Source organism: Strigops habroptila, chromosome 2, assembly GCF_004027225.2.
Source record: "Strigops habroptila isolate Jane chromosome 2, bStrHab1.2.pri, whole genome shotgun sequence".
NCBI lineage: Eukaryota > Metazoa > Chordata > Aves > Psittaciformes > Psittacidae > Strigops > Strigops habroptila.
Genome location: NC_044278.2, coordinates 33782948 through 33807999, shown reverse-complemented (window position 1 = coordinate 33807999; position 25052 = coordinate 33782948). Strand labels below are relative to the sequence as shown.

Here is a 25052-nt window from a genome sequence, read left to right as displayed (position 1 = left end):
TAGAGAGGTAGCAGAGCCTTTGCCAACCAATGTATTTGGAGCAGCAGACCAAAACTCTGCTCTGGCAAGCAAAGGGGTAGGAGATGCAAGCAGTTACAGTGCAAGACAATATGACGTGGCATGTGGTCATAACAGCTTTAGAGAAATGCATACAAATGGTTATATTTTGGTTGTGCTTCATTTTTAAGGCACTTCAGGGGAAAGAGTGAAGAAATCTGTGATACTTCATTGCTTTTAACATTTTGACTTCACAGACATTTCTGTGTCCTGGTTTTTAATATGTAACCTTGAAAATTATTTGACACAGATTTTGGATCAGAAATGTCACACAATGTATATTTGTTTTATAAAACATGGTAACAGCTGGAAAAGAACAAGGTCTTTCCTGGCAGTGGGAAGAAACCTCTCAGTCATGAACTGCATCTCTCAGCAGTTTGTCCTGTGCGTGTCTTGCATCACATGCTGTCGTCTTGCAGTCATGAGTCACTTGCTTGAGCTCCCACTGCTGAGGGATATAGCTTGGCAAATCTACGCAGCTTATTCCCTGGGGAAATGTGCACACAAAGCAGTCGGAAGTCATGCCACTGCTGTGCTCGAAACAGAACAGATTTGCATTTGAGTTCAAGCTGCAGCGTGTACATGCTAAGTTGACTAATACCACATCTATTTCTAGTCCTGTTACCTGGGTAATGGTAATTTCATGTTGTTCTTTTCCTTCAGTGGTTACAAAAGATTTTCTACTTTAAATTAACCTTTAAACATCTGCATGAAATACAGTAAGTTAGGAACAAACTACGTAATTTTTCCAGTTAGCATCATTTCACTCATTAGCAAAATAGTGATAATGGAGGACAGATTTCAGGAGTCTGAGAGATGTTAGTTCTGTTCTGGGCTGGAAATTCCTTTCTGATCTGTTCTTGCTTTTGTCTGTGTTGTTAGGAGACAATTCTCCCCACTATTTGTAGCTTTGACCATTGTGACTAGTAGCAACAGCTAACCTCTGTGGTTCTGAAGGTCTCCTGGTTTTTCCTTCTTATTACAAAAATACGAGATGAAATTAGCAGACATTAGTGGGACCAGGATTTCATATCAAACTTTCAAACTTTCATCAGGAATTTCAGAGTCTTCCAAGGTTTGCTAGATCTAGCAGTTTCTAGTACGTTACTGGTTCAGCACCTATAGGTATCTAAAAATAAAAAAAAAGAAAAAAGAAAGAAAAGGGAAGCCTGAACTCTGCCTCCCTCCCCTCTCCAGAACTGCAATTCACACAAATAGCCAAAGCTGCAAAAATGCAGTAGAACATTAATCATTAGCTTTCAATCTTAGAACATGAATGATGAACAATTCTTTTCTGGAACAACTCTTTTCAGCTAAAGATCATCTCAGGAAATAACAGCAATTCAAAGGCAGTACCCCAAAACTCTAGCAAAAGTAAAAGGCATAAAATGAGAACCTATGGCTACAGACCGTTAGCATAACTTGAGTAATGCAATTGTGTGCAAGCCACAGAATCTGGATTCGGGCTTCTGGAAAGTGAGGGCCAGAAAAGAGAATGTTATTTTGGACTTATTTCAGTATCTCCTCTAAGTGAAAGCAAGATGCTTCATACAAGATTATTTCTTATGAGGACCTTTCATCTTTCTAAAATTGGTATTTTGGGATTGAAGAAGAGAAGAAAGAACTTTCTACATAAAACTTACCAACACAACATAGTGAAAAACATCCAGCAAGATACTGGTAGGTTTGATAGCAAAGATTTTTCTCCAAGACATTTCTCTATCATTAAATAAGCTAAACTGATACAGAAAGGATATGAAGATTGCATGAGATAAATAGGGAAAACCTAAAAGTTGCCATCTGGTCCTGGGAGATACGTGAGCTGCCTGTTACCAGCAGCAATGGTAAGTTCTTTAGCCAGTTAACATCATTGTCCACAGCTTGTTAGAAATAATCAGTTAAAATGTCAGTATCATATGCAAGCCCTAAATAGTGCCAACTGCAAACTCCTGTGCCTGGCATTACAATGCAATACGCTACTTCCTGCTGTCGACAAGCAACCGTATTGGAGTTCAGGCCCTCAATGGCCAGTTTTGCAGCTTGTGAGCATCAAACAGTAATTTCTTCTCCCCTGGCCATAAGGGGCTCCCGAGCGGATTTCTAAGGAAGAAACAGTGGGCATTCTCTGCTCTGTGTCACTCTATTTGAAGGCAGTGCAGACCTCATGAATGATTCCTGTTCTTCTTTCAAAGGGATTAATGACAGGGAAAGACTTGAGGGTTTCTTTTCAGAAACAAAATTATGCCGTGGCAATACTCTGCAGAGGCAAGTACACATTACTGGATTATGCAAGTGTTTACAGTTTCAGCCTTCATTTTATAGCAGATGTCTCCCAGATGTTTACCATAGTAGCAAAGCCTACAAAAACACAGGTCAAGACTGGAATAAGATCTGCTCCCTAAACTGACTGTGGAATTCACTTCGCTGGAGATCCTAACTCTGGCATTTCCATATATTTCACAAGTATGTCTCAGAGAAGTAGGATTTAATCAAGGATTCTCTCTACATCCCCACTACTTTGTAAAGAGCAAAATTTCCTCTCAGATACTTATTTTAGTACTGTATCCTCCTCTGAGCAACATCACAGAGAAGGGTGCAGGCTGAAGCCTGACCAAGTCTTCACTAAACTAAAGCTTTCAACAGCAGAAGGAGATTCCAAGAAATCATACACCCAGAAGTCTTACTGGATTTCGAGGAAGAGTCTGGCCTTTTTGCCATTAAGATCTTGAACTCCAGTTTCAGTCTTTTTCCCTCTTAATTCTTCGTCTTTCTGACTTTGTATGCATATTTTTGTGCTGAGTATTACATTCACCATCATGTTAATCCTGTTAGTCTTAAGGGAAGGTGGACCATGGAAACAGTGACGGCAGTTTTTCAGCAACAAACATTGCAGGAATGCAAACAGGAGACAGTTTCCAAGACTGCGGAACTTGTATCCACAGTCAAAATCACAGAGTGTGCAGAATTCAAACCTCTTAGGACTTGACTTTGATTATGCAAGACAAACATCTGAACGAGAAATGTAAATAAGGAACAGTTTAGCCTAGGAACTGTGTAACTGCACTGGGTTACACATTCTTTGTGAAGCCTTGTGCTGAAGCCATTGGAGTTGTTGTTTTGAAACAGCTCTGAAATTGACTGCTGCTGTTGAATCCAAACCAATGTGGTATTTCAGAAGAACGGCATACAAATCCTAAAGGAATGATGTTACTATTAAGTGCTCTTCTCTGTTAACTCTCCAAAAGGAGTCAACACACAACTAATTCTGGGAAGGATTTAAAGTTACTTTTCTGGATGGCATGGCTACAGAAGCCCTTCTCTTACCTGAGTGGGAATGCGTATAATCTTGTAGGCAGTCATTAAAGAAGCCTGATTACAGAAGACTGGTCCAATATGCTGAAGTTACTCCAGAGATCACAGAATGATTGTGTTAATAATTTTATCTGTCAAAATATCATATGATGTTTTTCAAAGTAACAAAATCCATACACTTTAAGTTTTTTCCCAGAAAGGGTTTCTAGGTTCAACTTTCAGCTCTGCAACAGATTATATTAATTGTGAAAGAGGCACTACATTTCTCCTTGATATACATGGTAGGAATAAAATGTAAAATATGCTTGTGTTACCTTGCAGACTGTTGTGCAGACAGATGTTGTCTGCTTTCTTGGAAACACCAACCAGCGTGGATCACTGAAAAGGCAGTCCAGGTCCAACCTGCTTGCATGGAGCCCATGCAGAAGCACGAGGGGCACCAAGTCTTAGTGATCCCCTGGAGTTCAGGGCAGGCACTACAAGTTTTGCTGTGCAGCATTCCACCAGAGTGAATAAGGTCCTACATGGCATAAAGGTGGCTTAAAGTACTGCAGGAAGTAGTATCTTGCTCCCACGGCTGAACTACAAATGGGGATTTCCACCTGACACCATGTATAATAAAAGTACATGCAGCACTTAGTTTAGTTTAATTTAGTATGCTGTCACTATGTCCTTCAATGCTGACAACACATACTACCACCTAGAAACTTAGAATCAGTCACAGAATGGTTTGGGTTGGAAGGGACCTTAAAGACCATCTAGTTCCAATCCCCCTGCCATGGGCAGGGACTTAGATGTGTGAATTATTTTAAACATGTAACAAGAATGTCACATTTACAGAACTTTTTGTTCTGAAGGAAATGTTTTCATTTTACCTGAGGATTTAAGTTTTAATTTTACTAGTGCCACTGCTGTGGATAGGTCACTTTTCTTTGTCTGAATAAAGTTTTTCTTTTGTGCCTGTCAAGAAAACGATTCACGTTTTTAATTGATCCTGTGCAGTTTCAGGTCCTGTCAGTACCTGAGATGGAGACACAGCACTCCATGCAGGATTCCTGTACATATGTAACTCCATATGGCATGCTGCTGCTAACAAATGAGCAAACAGCTTTCAGAGTGTCCACCTGTTACCTACTTTGGCATCTGCACAATTATACTTTTGAAGTAGACATCTTGCCCCATTATCACTTCAATTACCAATTTTAATTGTCAAGGAATGACAGCGTGTGATCTACTTGTTTCTCCTGAGCAATCTGTCTCAGGCTGCTGATACCTATCTATGGCCCAATTACAAAGATCAGAAGCTCAAGGTGTGTGAACAGGTATACTCTATCACAACCCTACTCACTTTTGATGTGTGTCTGAGTCTTCATCAGTTTTAGCTATTTATACAACAAAAAGAAAAGAGAGAGCACATGCATGCATGCAAGAACAGCTTCCTTTGTACTTTCGGGTGTCCGTCCCCAATGGTTCCACCCCATCTCCCACCCCCTCAAATTTACGGATTTACCAAAAATGCAATGTCCACAAAAAAAGATGGTTTATTGGACTAGACTAAATTGTGTAATGCTTCACAGCATTACACTGTGTTTGCATTAACAATGCTGTTGCAGAGGTACATAAAATGGCACATAGATTTTTTTTTTTTTTCTGCCTGTAAGTCTAAGCACAGGAAAGAAATGACAAAAAGGGTACTTGTTGCTTTCCAAGTCACACAGCTTTAACAGACTATAAAAGATCTTGCATACCCAATAATTTAAATATAATGTCAACTTTTTGCCTTGCTATATTCATTTTGTGCTTTTGCGGTCTCTTGAAGCGATAAAGGATTATAAACTATTAGAGCTTGATAAATACAAAGTTGATCAGATTCATAACAAAAATGCAGAGACAATCATTACAAAATACTGTTCATTTAAAAGGTATGCCACATTGACTCAGAGCATGATTGGCAGCTGTAGAGTTGGAATAACACTATGAAAAAAACTATAAAGTGACATCAAACAGGTCAGATCAGTTTTTCTTTTCTCTTTTCCTATCGATACATTCTCTCCTTACAGTACCATTGTGTCTGTGCAGTGAATATCCCAAATGTTACATTCCTTTCTTTTTTTTTTTTTTTTTTTTTTTTTTTTTCAATGTTTATTGGAATTGTCACTACCAAATATTTTGGGTAATGTTATTAAATTTAACCCAACAACTGATTAACCCAACGATGATTAAAATGCATTGACACTGCTTGGGTTTTGTTTGTAAAGTTGTCCTGAATGAAATTCCAGACACAACTGACGACAATACACACTACATATGTATATTTACAAAACATCCCACCAGTTTCATGGCACAGATGGATTATGAATGAATCCCAACAAGCAATCACATCACAAAAATTTGAGATAAAAACCTGACTGCCGTTTCTGCCCTCTCCATTTAGCACTGTGGGCAACAAAATATTTGGACAAGCAACAGGTTCAATGGATTCACAACCAATAGAAAAAGGTCCAGACAACCATTTAAATACATTTTCATAATAATTTATATGTATTAAAAACCAAACCAAACCAAACCCCAACATGTCCCAATCCTGGATTTTAATGTGCACACCAGATCCACCTCCTGATTGCAACTGTATTCTTGGAGTAACATGGCATCTTCAACCTATGGCATTAACAACCATGCACATACAAATGCTTTTACGCATATTCCACAAGAGACTTCTCACCCACAGTACAAGATAAACATTACAAGATATTGAACAGTCTTTGTTAAACCCTACTTACCATCGCCTTGTCAAAGAAATCCGTTATGCTAATATACAATGAGATATTTTAAAAACATAAATGAACAACAATTGCTCAAACAGCAAGTATTATTTTTATCAGATGTATTCTCCAGAGTTCTTTACTGATCAGTCAAACCAATACAAACTAAAACAAAACCAAATGAAATTCAGTCCTTCACTTTAAATGAGAAAAGACAAGAGCAAAATGACTTTCTGGTGGTACCACAAACCATGCACCGTTGCAAACGTAGTGCAAGAACTGGCACGGATAGAATTGAGCAACTGAGACCAACCAACAACCTGCAAGTAGACAGGTATTTTTAAGAAATTTTAGATGAGCTACAAAAGAGCAGTTTTAATCCAGTTGTTTAAGAAGAGTAATCTGGCATAGGACAGTCAGTGTCAAAGACTGGTAAAAAGTAGTGCTGAAGTACGCAAATACATTATTTCACAAGATTTACTTTTGCTGGCTGAAGTAGCTAAATGTTTACCAGTTATCGTAAGATTGATAATGGAGCAGGCCTACCCTCCATCTTACAGGATCACAGAAATAACTGGTGGGAAGCTTCACGAATAGCTTTGCTCTGGCACCAGGTTGTGCTTTGAAGCTGAGCTGTAATGCCGAGATCTGCTGCAAAGCCTTTGCCTCATTCACATAAGCAAAACTTCCAAAGAAAGATTTCAAATTTTCCAGTGGTATCAAAAATGGTTTTATCTGCATTTGCTCTCTCCTTCCTCACAGCTCCCCCTCAGAATACATTAATGGTCTCACACAGAAACACACCTCATTCTTTACCAAAGAAGCAAAGAGAAAACAAAACATGCACCATAGTAATATCCAAATAAAAACCTAACACAAGGAAATGCTGCAGAAAGCATTCTTCTGGTTCTACATCAAAACCAAACCCAAGCTGCCTGGGCTGTAAAGTTTTACCCTGTACTGAGAGGTACCGAAGCTTTTAGAGAGATGTGTGTCCGAACCAAAGATGCACTACACCGATCTAGCTCACTTCAGTACAATCGGAGGTTCATTCACTGAATGAGATCTGAGTTCTGGTAACATGTGGTGACACCAGTTACTAACGTAGAAAACTAGGAGTCTTGTTAGACCTTCAGGAAAAACAGCAGTGGGGGTGGGGGAAGACCTGGAAATATCAAAGATTTCTCCTGTGTGAGAGCATTACTTCGGGTACAGTAAAAAGGAGCCAGCTTACAATATGTCAAGTGTAAGCCAGCCTTGGCACTTGTGTTACTGAAAATAATGTGGTGACTGTTCCCAACGCAGCAGGCAACCAGCTGTGAAGGTTTATTTGCAACAGTGACCACTTGAGCAGCGAGGCATTTCTTATCCTAGGGAAGGGAAAGCTTGCTTACCATCTGTAAAGCTCCCAAATCCAACTATTATTAAACAGAGACATGAGGTAATCATTACTTCCAGAAGAAGAATTAATGGGATGCCAAGCGCAACACATGGAAAATGATGGGGCAAAATTTTAAAATACATAAGTAGGTGTAAAATTACATTGTTTTTTTCCCCTCTTCAGCCCCATCCAATAGAAGACAATTTAATAGCATGAAGTGCAAGTTTTCTTAGATTAGATGAAAAAAAAACCCCATCACCGGGACAATCAAACCCTGAACGTTCCTTAATTAAATGAACAAGTCTCTTGGAAATGATATGGGCAGAGACCATACTTTCTGTAGACCAAACCTGAGCAGAGACTGGGTTTTGTTTCTTTTCTGTAAATACACAAAACAAATATTTCAAGATAACAGCTGAAGTGGTGTCAAAATAGCAATGACCCAGGTCACAATCAGAATTTTGTATATACAATCTGTATTAACTTAAAAAAATAAAGAAGTTCAAAATACCTCCAGAGAACATTCTAGGTTAGCAAAACATCCTGTACAAAAGTAGGCCACATCTGTTGATTTAAAAGAAGTTCATAGCAGTTGGTCTTTTCTTAGCTGATACAGTAAATGGTTTCTTCATTTGAGGCTCTCCTGCTGGAGTGCCTGCGGGTGACTTCAGCACCCCATGACGGGGTTTCTGTTCAGGATTGAAAGCCACACGGGAGGGTCCTTCTGGGCTCACTAATATGCTTTTGTCAGTCTTTTTAAATTCTGTTGGAAAACAAGCAAACAAGTTAAAGAAATACTACTCCTGGAATAACTGGGCCCATCAATCAGTTGTGGAACTGCCCAACCCTGGAAGTCTGCCTGAGACCCTTAAGTCCATCAATAAGGATCAGAAGCCTAAGAAAGACAGCCAAAAAAAATGGAGAGATGGTGGTGAAGCACACCTCTTAGCAGAGTGCCTTTGAGAATGGGGTCTGTTGCAATCCATAGAGAGGCTGTGAAACATTCCCCATGATTTCACAGACCACTGGAGCCTCTGGGCCTACTGCTCAGAAACAAGTGTTCCGGCTATCCTGAAGAACACCACACTGTAGTTTAAAAGATGACAATGGGTAAGAAGTATCTCTTCTCTGACTGTTAAAACAGCACTGCTCTACAGATTCTTGGTTATCCCCTTTCTGCTGGCGGGAAGGCATTTTTTTCTCTGTGCAGCTATGTTATACTAACATAAAGACATATATCTACACGCTGTTCTCCATTTGAACTTGGCCTATAGCACACCTCAGAAAGTTAAAAAAAAATAGCTAAATGAATGCACGGCATAAACTTTTATGCTACTGAGCAAGGCATATATTTAACAGGGAATACGCTGTCTGCTCACATGTGCGATCCCAACGAGAAGTGACATTTATCTACTCATTACCATTAATAAACCACAGGCAGCCAAGACGAAACTGAAACTTTGCTATCATACAGCCTGAGCTCATCGGCATATCAGCACCTTTGTCCTAGGAAACAGAAGTAAGCAATGAAGACTGTGAAGTGCGTGTGTTTCCCTAAGAGGAGCCCTGCAGAACAGGCAGCTCAGGAAGGTGAGTCTACTGCTCTGCTGCACTGTTATCTATCTCTAAGGCTACTTCGCAAGCCTGTAATGCAATCCCATGCAAGTCTAGCTGTTGGGCCAAATGTCCTAACTTTACCATCTCCTCTGGATGGGACTGGAGGATGATTTATAAACTGTATACAAATATTGAGACAAAAAAGGATCAGAATCATCCTGTTCTAGAGAGGTGAGGTGTATGAGCGCGTACAGCTTCCCCCTTCCTCAGCTACAAGAGAGACTGTGGAGACACACAGATGTGCTAAGACTCACCAGCAGTCATGTTTTTATTCAAGCCAAACGTGACTCTTTTGGAGCTGGACGACTGCAGTTTGTTCAGCTATAAAGCAAAATAAACACGTGAAATGTAAGATTTCTGAGGCAATGCTACGAGACCTTTTACGTGTGCCCTATCAAAACTGATGCAAAGCAGCCTACTTCCTTCATTTTATTTAAAACTCCCCCAGTCATCTAGCATTGATCCCTGCTAAGACAGCACTGTTTTTCTAGCCAAAAGCAAACATATTCCATTTATAGAGAAATCACATACTCCCCTTAATGTCATTACGTGATTCAACAACACACAAGAAGATACATGTGTATTAAATACACTGGCCCCATTGGAATCAAAATGCAAAGAGGGATTGAAAAGATACTATGTGTTTAAAAGGTTTAGAAAATAGGGCAGTCTTTTGAAGCCCTGTACTGTTGCCAGCCTCCACAAATGAGAAGAAATGGAGGTTCAAAGTCCTTTAGCAAGATTGAAAGTCAGTTTTTGCTTTTGCTTCCTGTGAAATGAGCAGGTGCAGAATGGGGTCCTTTCAACAAGAAGGTATTTTTGAAAGCAGAGGAAAGAAGTAGAGATTTAAAAATGCCTGCACCTCATTTTCTGAAACTCTGGAGCTATGTGTGACTCTGTCTACAAGCAAATGCAACAGCATTTCCAGTTTTATCTGCCCATGTTAGGAAACTAATGCAGAGTGGAAAAGACAGAACGAAGGAGGTCACACCCTTTGCTGGGACTGGTGGCTTGGGAAGAGACCGGTGCCAGACCCAGCTGCCATCTGTGAGAACATGTTACCTGCATGGGTGCCCTGGTGGAAGAGATGGCGCTTCTCGCTTTCCTGAGGAATACTGCCTTTGGCAACGTTGTTTTTTCAAATTTTACAAAATCACTTCCTGGTTTTGCCTTCTTTTTCTTTAATGATGAGAGAGCAACACTGCTTTCCTATAAAGGAAGGAAAGGAAAAAATGCTCTCAGTGCAAAAGTACTGTAGTTAACTATACCTAGTACCGTGATCGGTGCTCAAAGCTTACCACACGTGGCTTCAGTAAATATTGCCACAACTGAGAGAGATCTAGTTGGTACTCACAGGAGCTAATCATCATGGTTATCTCTCAGGAGTTAATTTTGCAGTTAGCATGACTGAAAACAGAAGTTTAAGGCAAGCTGTGTACAGAAATAGGAAGGTCACTGCAAAGCAAAGAAGGAAGAATTTGTAATACATTTCCCTGGCCCATCAGAGTGCAGCAAGTTATTTCAGCTGTGTAGCTGGCACAGGCTTTAGTGTCATTGCACTGGAGGGTGTAAGACCAAGGCAGTGGGTGAGGATTTCTGGAGAATTGAGTTCTTTTGGCAACAATGCATGATGACATCAACATGCAGCCTGCCCATAAAGCCCCACACTCAAAAAGCTAAAGCCAAATCTGAAAACGAGCCTGGCAGTTCATGAAGAAATGAAGAGCAAAGAGTGAGATATACATACCCCTTGCCTGCTTTTCTTGAATGCAGTCTCCAGAACTCCATTGGCTTCAACAGAGTTTAGGACATCTTTTACTTTTCTCTTCTTTTTCAAGGTTGCTGCTTTCTGGTTGGAAACTTTCATTCCTTCCAAACCAACTAACTTTGTCTTTGTCTTCAATTTGACCTTTCTGGCAGGTACAAATTCAGAGTCTGCACCTCCTGAGAGGCTCCCCAGCAAGCCCTCCTTGTTGGATTTCATGTTGTTTTGTTGCAAAAGGGTATCCCTATTCGCGAAGACAGCCTCAGCTTTCTGTTTCTTTTTCACAACCTTAGGAACTAACAGTGTGACAGGTGGGCTGACAACCTCTGCCTCACTGGCATTAGCTGGTCCATTCTGACACGCTGGTTTTACAGGAACATTTTGCACTTTTGGATTCATTTTCTTCAACTGACTCTTTTTACTCTGTTCTGAGTCAGTCAGACTGTTCTGTGCCGAGATACTATGATTTTCTCTGGTGTCAGTTGCTACATTTGTGGTCTCATTTGCCTCATTTACTAGCAATTTCTTTTTCTTCCTTTCCTTGTTATTTTCTGGCACTTTTCCCTGGCTACAGACATTAGATTCAGATGTTTCAGCTACTCCCTCCTCACAATTTCCATCAGCTGTTCCAGAATCAGCACTTAGGCTGTCCCTCTTCTTCCTTTTTTTCCTCTTCTTCTGGGGAGCTGGTGCTTCCTTCACACTTGACATCTCTTGTTCATTCTCTAAATCAATCCCCAAAAGAATGCCATATAAGACTCATGTGAAACACAAAGATACAATGACTGAATTTTATTCTATTTTTTCCCCTTTTTTAAAATTTTTCTTTTCTTTTAAAATAGGTGTACCAGTTTCCTCCTACCAGCCAGCACAAGTGTTTCAGCGGTTTACTATTACAGCTGTTCAGGACACTGCAGTCCTCTGACACCTGGCCTAATTAATATTTTGCCGATCTTGCCTTAGCACAGCTAACATCTAAGCCATTTCTTGAGGTAATGCTATTTTGTACAGCAATATCGCTAGAAAAAAAGTTGTTACTACCCATCTGTTAAGCCCATCAGAAGAGCAACTCAGGGGTTCAGTAGTTTGGTGAGATATATTTGGGTATGACTGGGCTTGTGCCACGTCAATATAAGCCATAATGCTAGAGATGCTTGCATTTGGTTCTTAGTAACTCTTCATCTTTCCAGAAACATCCCCAAATTCCCACATTCTAACAGTCATCCTATTTTAAGAAGACTGACGTGTTCTGTTTTCCTGCAGTAAATGGAACTGCTCAATGGAGCAATGCAAACAACTGCTTCCAGTTCTGCTTTTGATTGAAATTGAGGTAATGCTTACCTCAAAATTGGTAACAAAACTCCCACTACTTTCAAAGAGACCTTCATTTCACATTTAACCTTCATCACAACATGATACAAATCAGCACATCCTGAACAACAGGTTTGCCCTCTTCGGAACAGTTTGTATCTGATGCTTTGCCAAACTACACGAGTGAATGCAGACTGTGTCTCTTCCAAAGGTTGATCTTGCCTTACCTTTTACTTTTTCCATCTTGTTTTCCTTCCAAGACTTGACAGCTTTTTTCTTTCGCCTTCTCCTGCTGAATTCATCATCGTCTTCATCGGTAGAAACATCTTCAGGAATATCTTGAGGGAAGATTCCTGTTGAGGAGGAAGGATAAGGTATCTGAAAACTAATAGTTCTACTTCTATGAACAGTTATGCTGTTCATATACAGCATAACTTCCAATGAAAGAAAATCAACTGCTTGTTCCCCCTCGACCCAAAAGAAAATAATGAGTGATTCCTATTTAAGTAAAAATAATTTTTGTTTTAATGACAAAGTAAAGTATTGCTCAAATTGTGAAGGGGATTTGGCCATCTCACCAAAACCATGTAATGTGTGTTAATGAGATTTAAAAACCCCACAAACCCTCCAAAACAATATTCTTGAAATACAAATTAAAAAGAAAAAAAAAAGAAAAAAAAAGGAGAAAAAAAAAAGATTCATTATATATCCTTTAATGGAAAGAAACTACTGTCTCTTTATGCTGCTCAAGTCCTTACCTTCTGCTAAGTCCTGGAACCTGGAGGCGGGGAAGAAAGGAGAGAAGGAAAAACAAATCAGCATTACTGGTTTAGTACCAATAACACCACAAGCAACATAGTGTCACGGTACTTATTATGGTTTTGTCAAAAGACGAACAACATATTTTGCACAGGAAGTTACAAAGAGCTTATCCCAGAAGAGATCAGCCTCAGAAGTCCAAAAACTCAAACCAAATCACTGAAAGTATTGAGAAAACAGCAATTTAATTCTTCTCCCATATCTGTTATAGTTCTCCCATCACACACAATCTAACGACACATCCTGCAGTCCAAATCCACCCAGTGTAGATACACCTCAGGTAGCTGCAGTTATCTAGTACCAAGGAGGAACAGTAGCACAGGCTTCAGGCACTTTATCCAGGTTATCCAGGGCTGTGAGACAAGCCTGCTCTTGTGACACTGTCACTGGGACAAGCGAGGGTGGAGAGAAAGCAAAGTAGAAGTTGTTTAAGACAAGGTGGCACATGCAAGGTGTGTTTCAACAGAACTCACTTTTTGACCAGCTTGTACAGACGCTTTCTGTTAAGGGAAGGTGTATTTTTCTTGCTTGCCCATTCAAAGAGTTTGTCAGCAACAGCTTTGTAATCAAACTGTTGGAGGAAAGTGTGATACAGCTTTTCTTAGTCAGCTTATTCATGCAAGATAACCCACTGCAACTCATGTTATTGACACTTCAAGTAGTGTTACGCATCCTTTAAACAGCCACTTCCTTTAAAGCCGGAAAACTTTTTCTCTGTTGATATTTACACCCCTTTCACACATGTATACTGACTTTTCCAGATGGTTGCTTCATTAACATAACAGCTGAACTCAGCATCATTTTCTCAAATGTTCCTAACCTTCATTCTTACATAAGAGAAGCCAACCAACTTCAGAACTCCATCAAATACTTAGGTAGATATCAGAATTAAAGTGTGTCATGTCCTAATTCTTGCTTGAAAGCCACAGATGCATGAAGTGTATCTACCTGCATGTGTGTTTGAGGGGTGGATCTGTCAAAAACATTACACTGCACTGGAAATGGGTCTAAAAAAATCCCAATTGCAACATGTTACCCTCTCTCTTATGTATCATTACTTTTGCTCTTATTGTCAATGAAACTTATGAGGATTGATTCAACATCCACAGTGACTTGGACGTTACCATACATTTTTAACTCTTGAAACAGGAAGGGAGGAGTGGAAAACAGAAGGTGTGGGAGAGAGGAAAGAAGAATTCAGAATTTAGACATGGATTTATTTTCTTATAAACTACTCAGAGTATACATATTACATAAATAGCACCTTACATTAAAGCAGGAGGAGATTAAAACTTTGTAACATGTTTATTTGATTAACACCCTTTACTTCTGTACCTCTTCAAAGGGATGGGAAAAGAGAAAACAGAGGGGGAATATCCATAACAGAGCAAACAAGCCACAAACCTGAAGAACAGTCCCAATACCACCATCAGTATTTTCATGAACATTCTCTGTTTTTTCAGAGCTCTGCGCTGATTTTCTTGACAAGCACCTGTCTGCTATAATAAAAAAAAAAAAAAGACTGAATATTAGTGTTTAGTTTGTTCGAGACAGCTTGACATGGCTGCTTCATTAACAGAAGAGTTGAACTTGGTGTCATTTTCTCAAACCAAGATAGCACACACTACTGTGACAGACAGAAGATCAGGTACATTTTTCTTCATGTGCTCTTATGAGCCTGGACTATTTTATGTCACCATTAAGCAATACACAACTGTGGCATTATCTGAGCGCCTTTTAAAAAATTGCCTCTGTACCAGAGTGTATCTGGATTGAAAATCTTCCTGCTCAGCTTCTTTTATTATTATTTTTTTTAAATTTAAAACTTCCACAGAACACCAAAATTTTGTCGTCTTCAAAAATGTTGTGGATACCCAAGACCCAAAAGCCAGACTAGGTTACCATCTAGCACTGTTGCAGAACTATAGAGAACAGTGATTTCTGTGACACGTTCCACCTGGTTTAGTGGAAGGTGTCCTTGCCCACGGCAGGGGGGTTGGAACTAGGTGATCTTTAAGGTCCCTTCTAACCAAACCGTTCTATGATTCCATGTTCTTTTGGAGTCACTTTGTTTAAGCACATTTGAATGGAAAACACAATCATCCCCCCAATACTTTGAATGTGCTTGACTGGGTCAGAGCATAAATGTATTTTTAAAAAACAGATATTTAAATCCTAGCAAGTGTTACCAAGGCAATTTAGAACTTCCAGCTCACCTTTGGTTTCAAGCACCTCTTCATTTTCCTGTTTGTCTTCTTCAGACACATCCTCCTCATCACTGTTGTTATCCAGTTCTTTCATCAGGTCCTCGATGGCATAGGGGGACTGATCCACAATGATCTCAAAGATACCAGTGGCTATGGCATGCAGCATACATCGACTGCATTACAAGAGAGCAGGGATGAGAGTTGAACAGCAAAAGCATACATAACCTCCTCTGTCACATTAAGAAATGGAAATTTGAGGGACACAGGGAAAATGGGTAAGAAAAGTGGAAAAGCATATAGCTCTCCAGATGAGGAAAGTGAACCTGTTACTTCCTAAACATAAGTCCTTTAATCCAAACAGTGTCCTGCCCATGTTTTCCCCTCAAATTTCACTGTGTTTACATGCTGCACTATATTACACTGCAACAACAAAGAATCTAACCAGCTCAGCTGTTCTATGCATGTTTAATGAAAAATAACCAGACAAAACCAACTGAGGTCGATATAGTTCTTATAAATCCATGAAGATTATCTATAGCTTTGACAAACACAAGTTATCTTCAAATGACTATGCACATCGTTAGTAAAATATCATTCTTTCTCTACATTCTGAAGTTATATATTGACTCTTCTTTGATCCATTTACTACCATGTGGAGTAGTATATGCAGAATTTCTTAATTCTTAAGAAAAATATTTATGCTTTCATGAAACTTACTCCTTTGATTTAGCAGCAATTTTGCAGAAAGGTTCAATGAACTTGAGATTCTGGTCAGCTGTGAGCTGTATGAGAAAGAAAAAAGAAAGAGTATAGTAAATACTGTATGTGTACACTCAAATTCCTCAAGTGTTTGGTGTAGGGGAATTTTCTTTAAGAAGTTAAGTCAAAGCCTTTCAGCATACTATCTAATTCCAACTGACAAGAGTATCCAGTGAGTTCTTGTTATCACTGCTACCACTAACTTCCAGATATTCCCTGGAAGCATTATAAAAGTGTTGACTGCATTGCAGACTTTAATCTACTGAGCACAGAAATACAACAAAGCTTCTTATTTTAGATATGGAAATATGAGGCAGAGAAAACTTACATAATTTTGTGAGCTATCACAAAGAATGTCTGTAGCAGACATGAATAAGATCTGGGTTTCTCTTAACTGGACTGCGTGGGCCAAAATATTGTCAGCTACAGCAGCACTAAAGACAAAAGTCCTTCCCTAAATTCAATTCATGAGCATCAGCTGTGATTTCAAATAGTCAGGGGACTAATTCCCCATGCATTCCATGACTGACTTAACCACAATTTTGTGCCTGTGGAGCTGCAGAAATTATTTGGGCTCCAAGTGCAAGCACTTCTCTTGTGCAGACATCTTCTTCCTCACACTCCACAATCCAGAATCACAAAAAGCTGCAGGCAGGATTGCTTTCAATATTGACTGCAAAGAATACACAAGGAAAATTGTGAACAGCTTCGTCCATTGCAAGGAGATGTATCCGATGCCAGAAACAAAAGGAGGTAAATGAGCAGAAGCCTGGAATGAAGTGTGGGGCAGCGGCAGCTCACCCTAATGGAGTAACAGGAGAAACTCTGGAAGAAGTTCAGCAGCGACAGCTGTAGTAAAAGGCTTTCAGTTGCTGCAAAACCCTGCATCACTGTAACATTAACTAAAATTAAGGGCAACTGAAACAGCAATATGCAGCAGAGAAAGACAGTCGTCATTAGCAAAATGAACAACTGGATGCAGAGGGTAAATTGCTCAATGCACAGCCAACAAGATTTGAAGCTGACAATAAGCAAATTATTAGACAACTTTGAAAGCTCACTTTCTTCCTCTATTAGGTGTTACACAATCAGCCAAGAGCAGGCCTTATGTCATTTTTTGCAAAAGCAAAGGCTGCCAAACACGTTCACGCAAGGAAAAAGATGTTAAATTCTTTCTCATGAAACAAACAAATGAAAATGGTCTGACTTTTCTATCGCTATTTCCAACCTCAATTTGGAGCACTATACCAGGAACTCAGGAGAGTTCTCAGGAACTTGAGAGAAACTACTATATTTACACTGTGTACACTATGAATAAAAGCATAAATCGTAAACTCGCTTTCTTCACGCTTATTCAATGTTGCTACAATAAAAACTTAAAAACATACAGAATCTAAAAATTGTATTTCTTCTAAAATGTTGCATGCCACAGTCAACATTAATCAGAAAGAAAATGACAACTTATTTTCTAACCTCCTTTGCACCAACTTTAGCCAATTCATCCAGATAGATATCAATGAAATGTAACTTTATCCCAGTGGGAGAATTGCTGTCTGGGTCCATAATTTCTTTCATTTGTAGCTGCAGGAATAGTTCAATTAGACTAGAGAGAAAAAAAAAAGAAGGAAGAAAAAAAAAGAGAAAAAGAAAGGACAAGATATTCATATTCAATTTCTTATGTCCTATTTGCTTTGAAAACAAACTTTAGTCATTCACTTTTATCAGTTCTTTAGGATGATTGTCCAATACTCATAAGAAATAAACCCAGTTGCAAATTTTCACATCTTAAAGCAAGCTTTTTAAAAAAATCCATCCATAATCAGAACTTTTTACAGTCTAGATTATTTTGCAGCATCAGACAACCCACTCAATGCAGTTTGCTATGGTGAAAATCACTGCTTTAAAATTCAGACCTAATTTGGACTGAGATGTAAATGTATGCAATCATACATATGATTGATGGGTAGGAGGAAGGATTCTGCCATTTGAGCAGCGTGTTCTGAAGACAGAGCTGTCAAGTTCATCCATTTTAATGGGCAACACCTCATAGCCGTCCATTTTATGACAATACTCATTTTGATGCATACCCGAGGATTAAATTTAACACTGATCCTTCTCAAACTCATTTCAATGGTGCAGACTTTGCCTTCTTTAATGCATGTTATCCACTGTCTCTTAGAGCAAAACAATTACACTTGCTGAAGAACAGATCGAGGGATAAGCTAGGCATAAAAAAATTATCATCTCCATAGCTCAAGCCAGAAGAGACTAAGCTGTCTACAAGTATGGCTGTGGCTCTCTTCAGTTACTGACTTCTGGAGTACTAACAAATACTGCTGGAGTGACATGGATCCATGGATCAGAAATATGCTGTCATTGCTGCATTTAAGCAGCACTTGGGACTTTTTTCTGAGGCCTATCTTTGTTATCTTTCAGCAAAGTGAAGCTTTGTATATTCTACGTTTTCTCCCCAGCATGCTGTGAGACCTCCTGAAATTTTCCCCAGAAGACACGTTTTCAGATCCAAAAAGAATTTAAAGCATCCCAAAACTATAAAAATTATTTCACTTTTACTTTAACACTCCTTTCTTCAAAAGCATTTTAAAAGAGAAGTGGAAGACATGCTAGGCAGCTTCTAGGCTCCACCTAGGAGGGAAAGGCAGCTCCTGAGCTGCCTCACTCTGCAAGGAAAGGAATCATGATCTTCTCTTCCCACATTGCCTCCTCTGCTGGTGAAGGGTGTCCAGGCTGTCTTTCCAGTGAAGCTGGAAAAAGGGAGGCCAAAGCCTCAGGTGCTCAGCTATTCCACTGATAGCTATCCTTGCTACATCAGTCAGATCTAACAACCTCCACGAAACATTTGGAGCCCTCAGATTTCATGACTGCTTAGAATACCACGACAAGTTCCTACGTTCAGGTTTTGCATAAGCATACATGAATTACTTTCCTCAATCTCTTCCTGTGAAACATGTACTAAATGGCTTAGGTGAATGTCAGTTATCGATTGCAGTGTGTATTTAACTTAATGAAGCATAACACCTAACTTTGTTTCTAAACTACCTAACATAAGTGATCTGGAGAACAAATAAGCCTTTAGTCTTAAGACTTCACAACAGTGCCATCTATGGAGAAAAAGGATCTATTAAATGAAAATATATTTGATAAGGGTAAATTGGGCAACTTCTTTATGATGCAACTAGATTCAGAAATCTGCTTACCTTTCATCCCATTCTTTTCTTTTCAGCACTTCAAAGGATTGCCTCAAAATCTTACGCATTAGCTGCAAAGTACAAAATACGTTACACATGTTCGTGAAAATAAAGGAGTTACTTTGACTATAATATAGACTTCTTAGTAAACCTCTTTGTAGCACAAGGTGGAAAACTTCCTCATGAACATTTTGACAGACTTGTCTATCATGTCAAGCAACAGAAGGATGCTCAAAAGACATTAAGCTATTTTCACATCCTAAGTCCAGAAAAATCCATGACCATTTCTACCATACAGCTTTCTCTTGCACCATCACCCGGATTTCTTCGCTAAGTGCTGCCAAATCTAAAAAAACCCACAGCTTAAACTGGCGATGACAACACGGGACAGGTGATAGTAAGAATTTAATTTACTTGAAACTTGCACTAACAGACAGCCATATGTACAAGAGCTACACTGAACTGGCTCAAAACACTTCACTTACTGAAAGACCTGATTTCTGCTAACACTGAGAAACAAAAACCAGCAGTGAATGTGCCTGCAATTAACTTCTTTCAAAGAAATTAATGTGATTTTGTTCTTTACAAAAGTAGGTCTTTTAGGATTCTCCTCTCACTGATTTTACTGGGTTTTTTTAAGGCAGTGTTTCCCATAGATAGTATTCTGATAGCTGAATGTACTACAGTGGATACTTTGGTGGTGGAAAGTTGGGGTTCTAGTGACAACTAATTTATACAGAGTAATAAGAAAGTCTTTAAACAGTCTGATTTAAATAGTTCCATAGTTCTAATAGTTCTGATGTGGAAGCAGCATCCTCTGAGACAGTATTTATATTCTGTATAGAAATAAATGAGAAACATCACTATATTATAAAGAAAGGCAAACAAGTTATTCTAAGAAAGCAAATGCAGCATGACATATACCATCATTAGCTTTAGATCTGCAGTGGCGAGCAAAAGCCTTAAAACAAGTATCTCTTGCAATGCATCAAGATGATCACTTTTCTTCTCTCACAATATACATAAATGCATGTGCATAAAGCAGCCTTTCAGCACACCATGGCTACATCTTTTCTTGCAGAGAAGAGCTACAAGAGAGATAGTATTACCATATAGTACTTATCAAGACGCAGACTGTCTATCCCATTCCATTCGCGGTTCATAGTTTGCCAAAATGTCTGAATGAACAGGTGTCCTGTAAGAGAGTAAGAAAAAATCCCTGCATGTCGGGCACAACATTATATTTTGCTAACCTCAAAGAATCTTAAGAAATCACTTCAATGTGAGAAAGGGATGCAGTTCCCAAGGGATTTGCCTAGCGACAGGGATATTGCTCTGGAAAGACGTGTATGAGACAGGTACAAGGACATGTCAGTTAAACTTCAGAACACAAGAAAAGGCACAGAGCTACTTTTAAAGACATGTGTAATCACAGGACTAGCTTTGCATCTATTTTGTGTTATGTATGCACAAGTTAAAATATCCATTCTGCACTCATTTCTGCCCATGCAAGTTTTGGCATTGACTGAACATTCTACTTCAAGTGCATTTTGAGCACTAGGCGCTTAATAGCTCATGGAACAAGGCTGGGTTTGAGTAGAAAACACACACAACAAGTAAGTCTAGGTAGAATGGCAAAGCGGACAAGTTTGCTTTGTGACCCACCCTGCAAAGTCTCACCTTTATCACCCTGGAGATATAACTCTTCTGCAAAAACCACAAACAAATTGCATCTCATGCTTCCCTTAATGCAATCACACAGGCCAGTTGGACAAAAAGCAAAAGAAAAAACCCAAAGCAGCACCCGTGTCTGGCTGTCTCTATTCTGGCACTGTGATAATGGCCTCGAAATCACCAAAGATGAAAGTTCTTTAAAAAGCATTAGATAATGAAATAGTACTTACGAGTCTCTGTATTCTCAATCGCGTGGATAAGCTGCGAGATATTGTTTGCAAGTTCCTCCTAAAAGTAAATAAGTATAATTAGTATAGCACATTTCAGAGCTTGGTCTCATTAAACATGCAACCAGAAACCAGCAAGAGGTATGAATATCATGAAACATCCCTCAAATGAAAAATATTCTCTTAACAGCTACTTTAGTACTGCACTTATCCTCCCACTGGGATTGCTACTTTAGTACTGCAGTTATCCTCCCACTGGGATTAGGTCAGTTGTAAGCAAAAATTCAAGGGTACCAAACCCTGTTTATTTTGCCAGATCTCCGCACAAATCATCTTTTTGAAAGCAGGCAAAATTAAATTAGGAGGAGAAAACCCCCATGTATTTGAATTAACAAATGATGTAAAACTTAGGAGTACTGTTTTCATATAGTCTAATTGTAAGCGGAGGTCTCTGTGCTGTGTGTGAGAGAAACCATGCTCATGCAAACAGACAAGGGATCTGAAAACTAGTAAAGTGAGGTTACTAAGATCTGGGACTCCAAAACTGGTATCTTTGCAAAGTAGGGAGACAAACTGCTGGTAGTTGACAAAAGTCAGTAGCGGAGACAAAGTTGGTAGTAGACGAAGTGCTACCAAGCTAAAAAAGAAAAGGAAATGTGAAACTTTCAAACTAGGCTAACTAAAGGTTGCATAAGCTGTAGTTGCAATTAAGGGCAACCTGCCATCACTGCTTTATTGCAATCAGATCAATGTACTTGATAACGGTATATATTTCAATTCTGGTTTTGGAAGGTAAACAGCTACACCTGCCATTCAGAGGGTGACTCCAAACATGATGCCATTCATTCTGTTCATGTGGTGAGGATCACGCAGTTACAGTCACCTCTCCCACATGTGCCACGTAAGGGCAGGAGGGTAAGAAAAAAAAGAAGAGTAAAACTCACTAAGGTAATTTTCACTATTCTCAATTAGTATGTCCCTAATGCTTATTTTAGAAGAGACCCATTCAAGCAAATATAAAACCAGTTACTGTACCTGTAGCAGAGGTTTATCCTGCATCCACATACAATAGAACAGGCCCTTCCATATTTTTAGCAGTTCTTCCTGGCTGAAGCCACCTACGGTAAAGAAGTCAGAACAAAAATGAAAAAAAACCCCACATTTCCTCCAAAGGATTTTCATGCAGCTTTCTCTTCAAGTCCAGAAAAGGTAACCTTTGTTTTATTATTATTAGCTTGAATAGGATGTAACAGCAAGTAAATCTAAGAGCTCTGGAAATGAGTCACCCTTGTTTCCTACTCATTTGCATTTCATGGTGGGCTGACTGCAACATGCAAAAGGTTCACGTCCCAACTGACAATTTCCCTGTGGTTGTTTCCTAATATCTTAAGGCATCAGCTTAACCTGCAGCCCTTTCCCTCAGTTAGAGCACTCTTGTCCATCTGGCAGGCTACTTCCACAAACTTAAAGGAATCTGCACTTTGCAATGAGCACTACTGAACACACCGAAGCCATGTCCAGCTTAGGAAGTCTCCAGAGCTAAGAATAGCTGGAGGCTCGGAAAGTACATGGGAAGAATACAACATGCACTCACTTGCTCTTATTAGTCCCCAGGAAACCCCTAGATCTATAGTGACTGTCAGAAATGGGATAATGGGGTATTTGGCTCTCTGGCCTGACCCCGTAAGACTGTTCTTATGTGCTCTTCCTTCTGTCAAATGTGGCTAATGGGTCAAATACTATTTGGAAAGGGAGCAGGGTAAAGGGAAGAAACATCTATTCCCCCACATCTTTTCAAGGAATTAACTTGGGTTTGACTAGCATTCCAGTTTCAGTTTAGCTCCTGGGGCGCCAAGTCTAGACTGGCTCCCTCAAAGCCAAAGGAGTGTGTAGCATAAACCTCCATACATTTCCCAAATGCTGCAGGAATGTTTACTAGGTCAGACACAGTACTCTGCAAATGCTTACGACCAGTTCCTCCTCATGCGTTGTGTCCAGCTTGTAACACAGCATGCTCAAAAAAGCAGTCCAGAAACATCATAGAATCTCTTGGACATCTCTGTACTGTGCTCCTTATCGCTCCAACAGGAAGGTTTTCTGAACTGAATCCATGCATTCATACATTGCTATGACTCATAAGCCTCCTACAACCTGTGTCCATAAGCAGAGGGTGCACAGGAGGCATCTTCTGGTGCAGGCAGCTTCAGAGAGGCCTAGCTAGACATAAGTTGTCTCCAGGTACAGCACTGAAGTGTCCATGCACTGGACTCTTGGTTCTAAGGTGACAGTACACAGCTCCAAGTAGGATAATAAACCTTGTTGGAGAAACCTTTGCATACCATGAATGTGGAAGTAACAGGTTACACAGCTAATCTGAATAGGTAACAGCGAATTGACTGCAACTGTACAAGTGCTGAAACACTCCTGGACTTTTCTCAATTCTCTCCAATGCTCCTGAATATCTGTCACAGAAACAGGCAGCCACCACCTCACCAGGCAGCACTGCAGAAAATAAAACTCTATGCTCCATGTACTGGGCTAGGTTCAGTCTGGATCAGCTCAGTGCATTTAGGTCCTGTTCCTGGGAAAGAGAGTGCATGAGCTACACTGCATCGATCCCGGCAACGTTAATGCTGCCAGCAACACAACCTTTACCCCCCCGAGTCCTCCAGCCCCCTGAACCGGTGTTGGGCCCCGGCCTGCCCGCGGCCACCAAGGGGAAACTTTATGGGTGAGGATCCAAAAGGCCCTCGGCTCCCCTGAGGGCTGCTGGCAGCGCGCGGTGCTTGCGGTGTCACCGAGGCGAACACTTCCTCTGAGGAAACATACTTAAGTAAAAAATTACCGGCCCCCAAACCAGAACCAAACCCTAAAAATCCCCTGCAGACCCCGCAGGTGGCGGCCCCGCGGTGAGGGCCAGGACACAGGCGGCGGGACCCGGTTCCCCGCTCCACGTGCTTCCCCACCCCCCGCCAACCCGCCGCTCCACCCGCGCCGCGCCGCTGAGGCACCGGCACCAGCCCCGGCCCGGGCCCCGCCGCTGCGGTCCCCGTCGGCCCCACCGCCCCCGGGCCGGGCCATGCCGGACCGCGCCGCCAGACCCCGCGGGGCCCTACCGGCCGGGCGCTGGGTCCGGACGCTGATGTATCCCCGCAGCTTCTTCAGGGCGCGGTCCCGGATGCGCTTCTCGTTTGCGGCCAGCCGCTGCGCGAACTGGATCTCGGGCGGCTGCACGGCGGCGGGAGCCATGGCCTGCCCCTGCCTCTGCCCCGGACCGTCCCGCCCGGGCCCGTCCCGGCCGCGCCGTGCAGAGCCGCGCCGGGCGCCGTCTGATGGCGTCACCCACATCCCCGTCGCCCGCCTTTGCCGTCATCACGGGGAAGGCACCGCGGCGGCCGGGGGGGGCGGCCTCAGCGCGTGGCTGGGGCGTGGCGGGCGCGCACGGGGCAGCCGGAGTGGTCGGGGTCGGCAGAGACCTCTGCAGATCACCTGGTCCAGCTCGCCTGCCAAGGCAGGGCCACCCAGAGCAGGTTACACGGGAACGCGTCTAGGCGGGTTCTGAATGTCTCCAGAGAGGGACACTCCACGACACCCCTGGGCACCTGTTCCACCATCTGCCACCATCAACGTAAAGAAGTTCTTCCTCATGCTGAGATGAGGCTTCTTGTGTTTTAGTTTATGGCCATTGCTCCTTGTCCTGTCGCTGGGCACCACTGAAAAGAGGCTGGCACCATCCTCTTGGCACCCGCCTTTAAGATATTTGTATGCATTAAAGAGATCCCCTCTTAGTCTCTTCTTCTCTAGACTAAACAGTCCCATCTCTCACAGTCTCTCCTCATAAGAGAGATGCTCCAGGCCCTGATCACCCTTGTGGCCTCCGCTGGACCCTCTCCAGTAGCTCCAGTAGTAGTACTGAGGAGCCCAGCACTGGACGCAGCACTCCAGATGTGGC

At 41.0% G+C, this 25052-nt stretch overlaps 1 protein-coding gene across 1 annotated transcript; it reads right to left on the bottom strand.

Moving 5' to 3' along the window:
* Positions 1–4892: 4892 nt before the first annotated feature.
* Positions 4893–24453, bottom strand: RRP1B (ribosomal RNA processing 1B). Its single transcript, XM_030475736.2, has 16 exons — positions 24217–24453; positions 22136–22218; positions 21104–21161; positions 20309–20394; positions 19209–19270; positions 17464–17593; positions 15949–16013; positions 15241–15404; positions 14429–14523; positions 13498–13595; positions 12964–12983; positions 12433–12558; positions 10877–11619; positions 10192–10338; positions 9384–9450; positions 4893–8275 (listed from the first exon to the last, which is right to left on the bottom strand). Exons 1-16 carry the CDS (start codon positions 24446–24448, stop codon positions 8085–8087), a joined length of 2367 nt encoding a protein of 788 aa, XP_030331596.2. The 5' UTR covers positions 24449–24453; the 3' UTR covers positions 4893–8084.
* Between the last annotated feature and the right edge of the window lie 599 nt (positions 24454–25052).

Bases quoted from the DNA above. Each gene is read 5' to 3' on its own strand.
- RRP1B (XM_030475736.2), bottom strand. From the start codon at position 24,448: ATGTGGGTGACGCCATCAGACGGCGCCCGGCGCGGCTCTGCACGGCGC. The intron at 17,594-19,208 runs GTAAGCAGATTT...TTTTCTCTCTAG, and splicing joins AGAAAAGAATGGGATGAAAG to TCTAATTGAACTATTCCTGC. The intron at 16,014-17,463 runs GTTAGAAAATAA...TTTCTCATACAG, and splicing joins CTAAAGTTGGTGCAAAGGAG to CTCACAGCTGACCAGAATCT.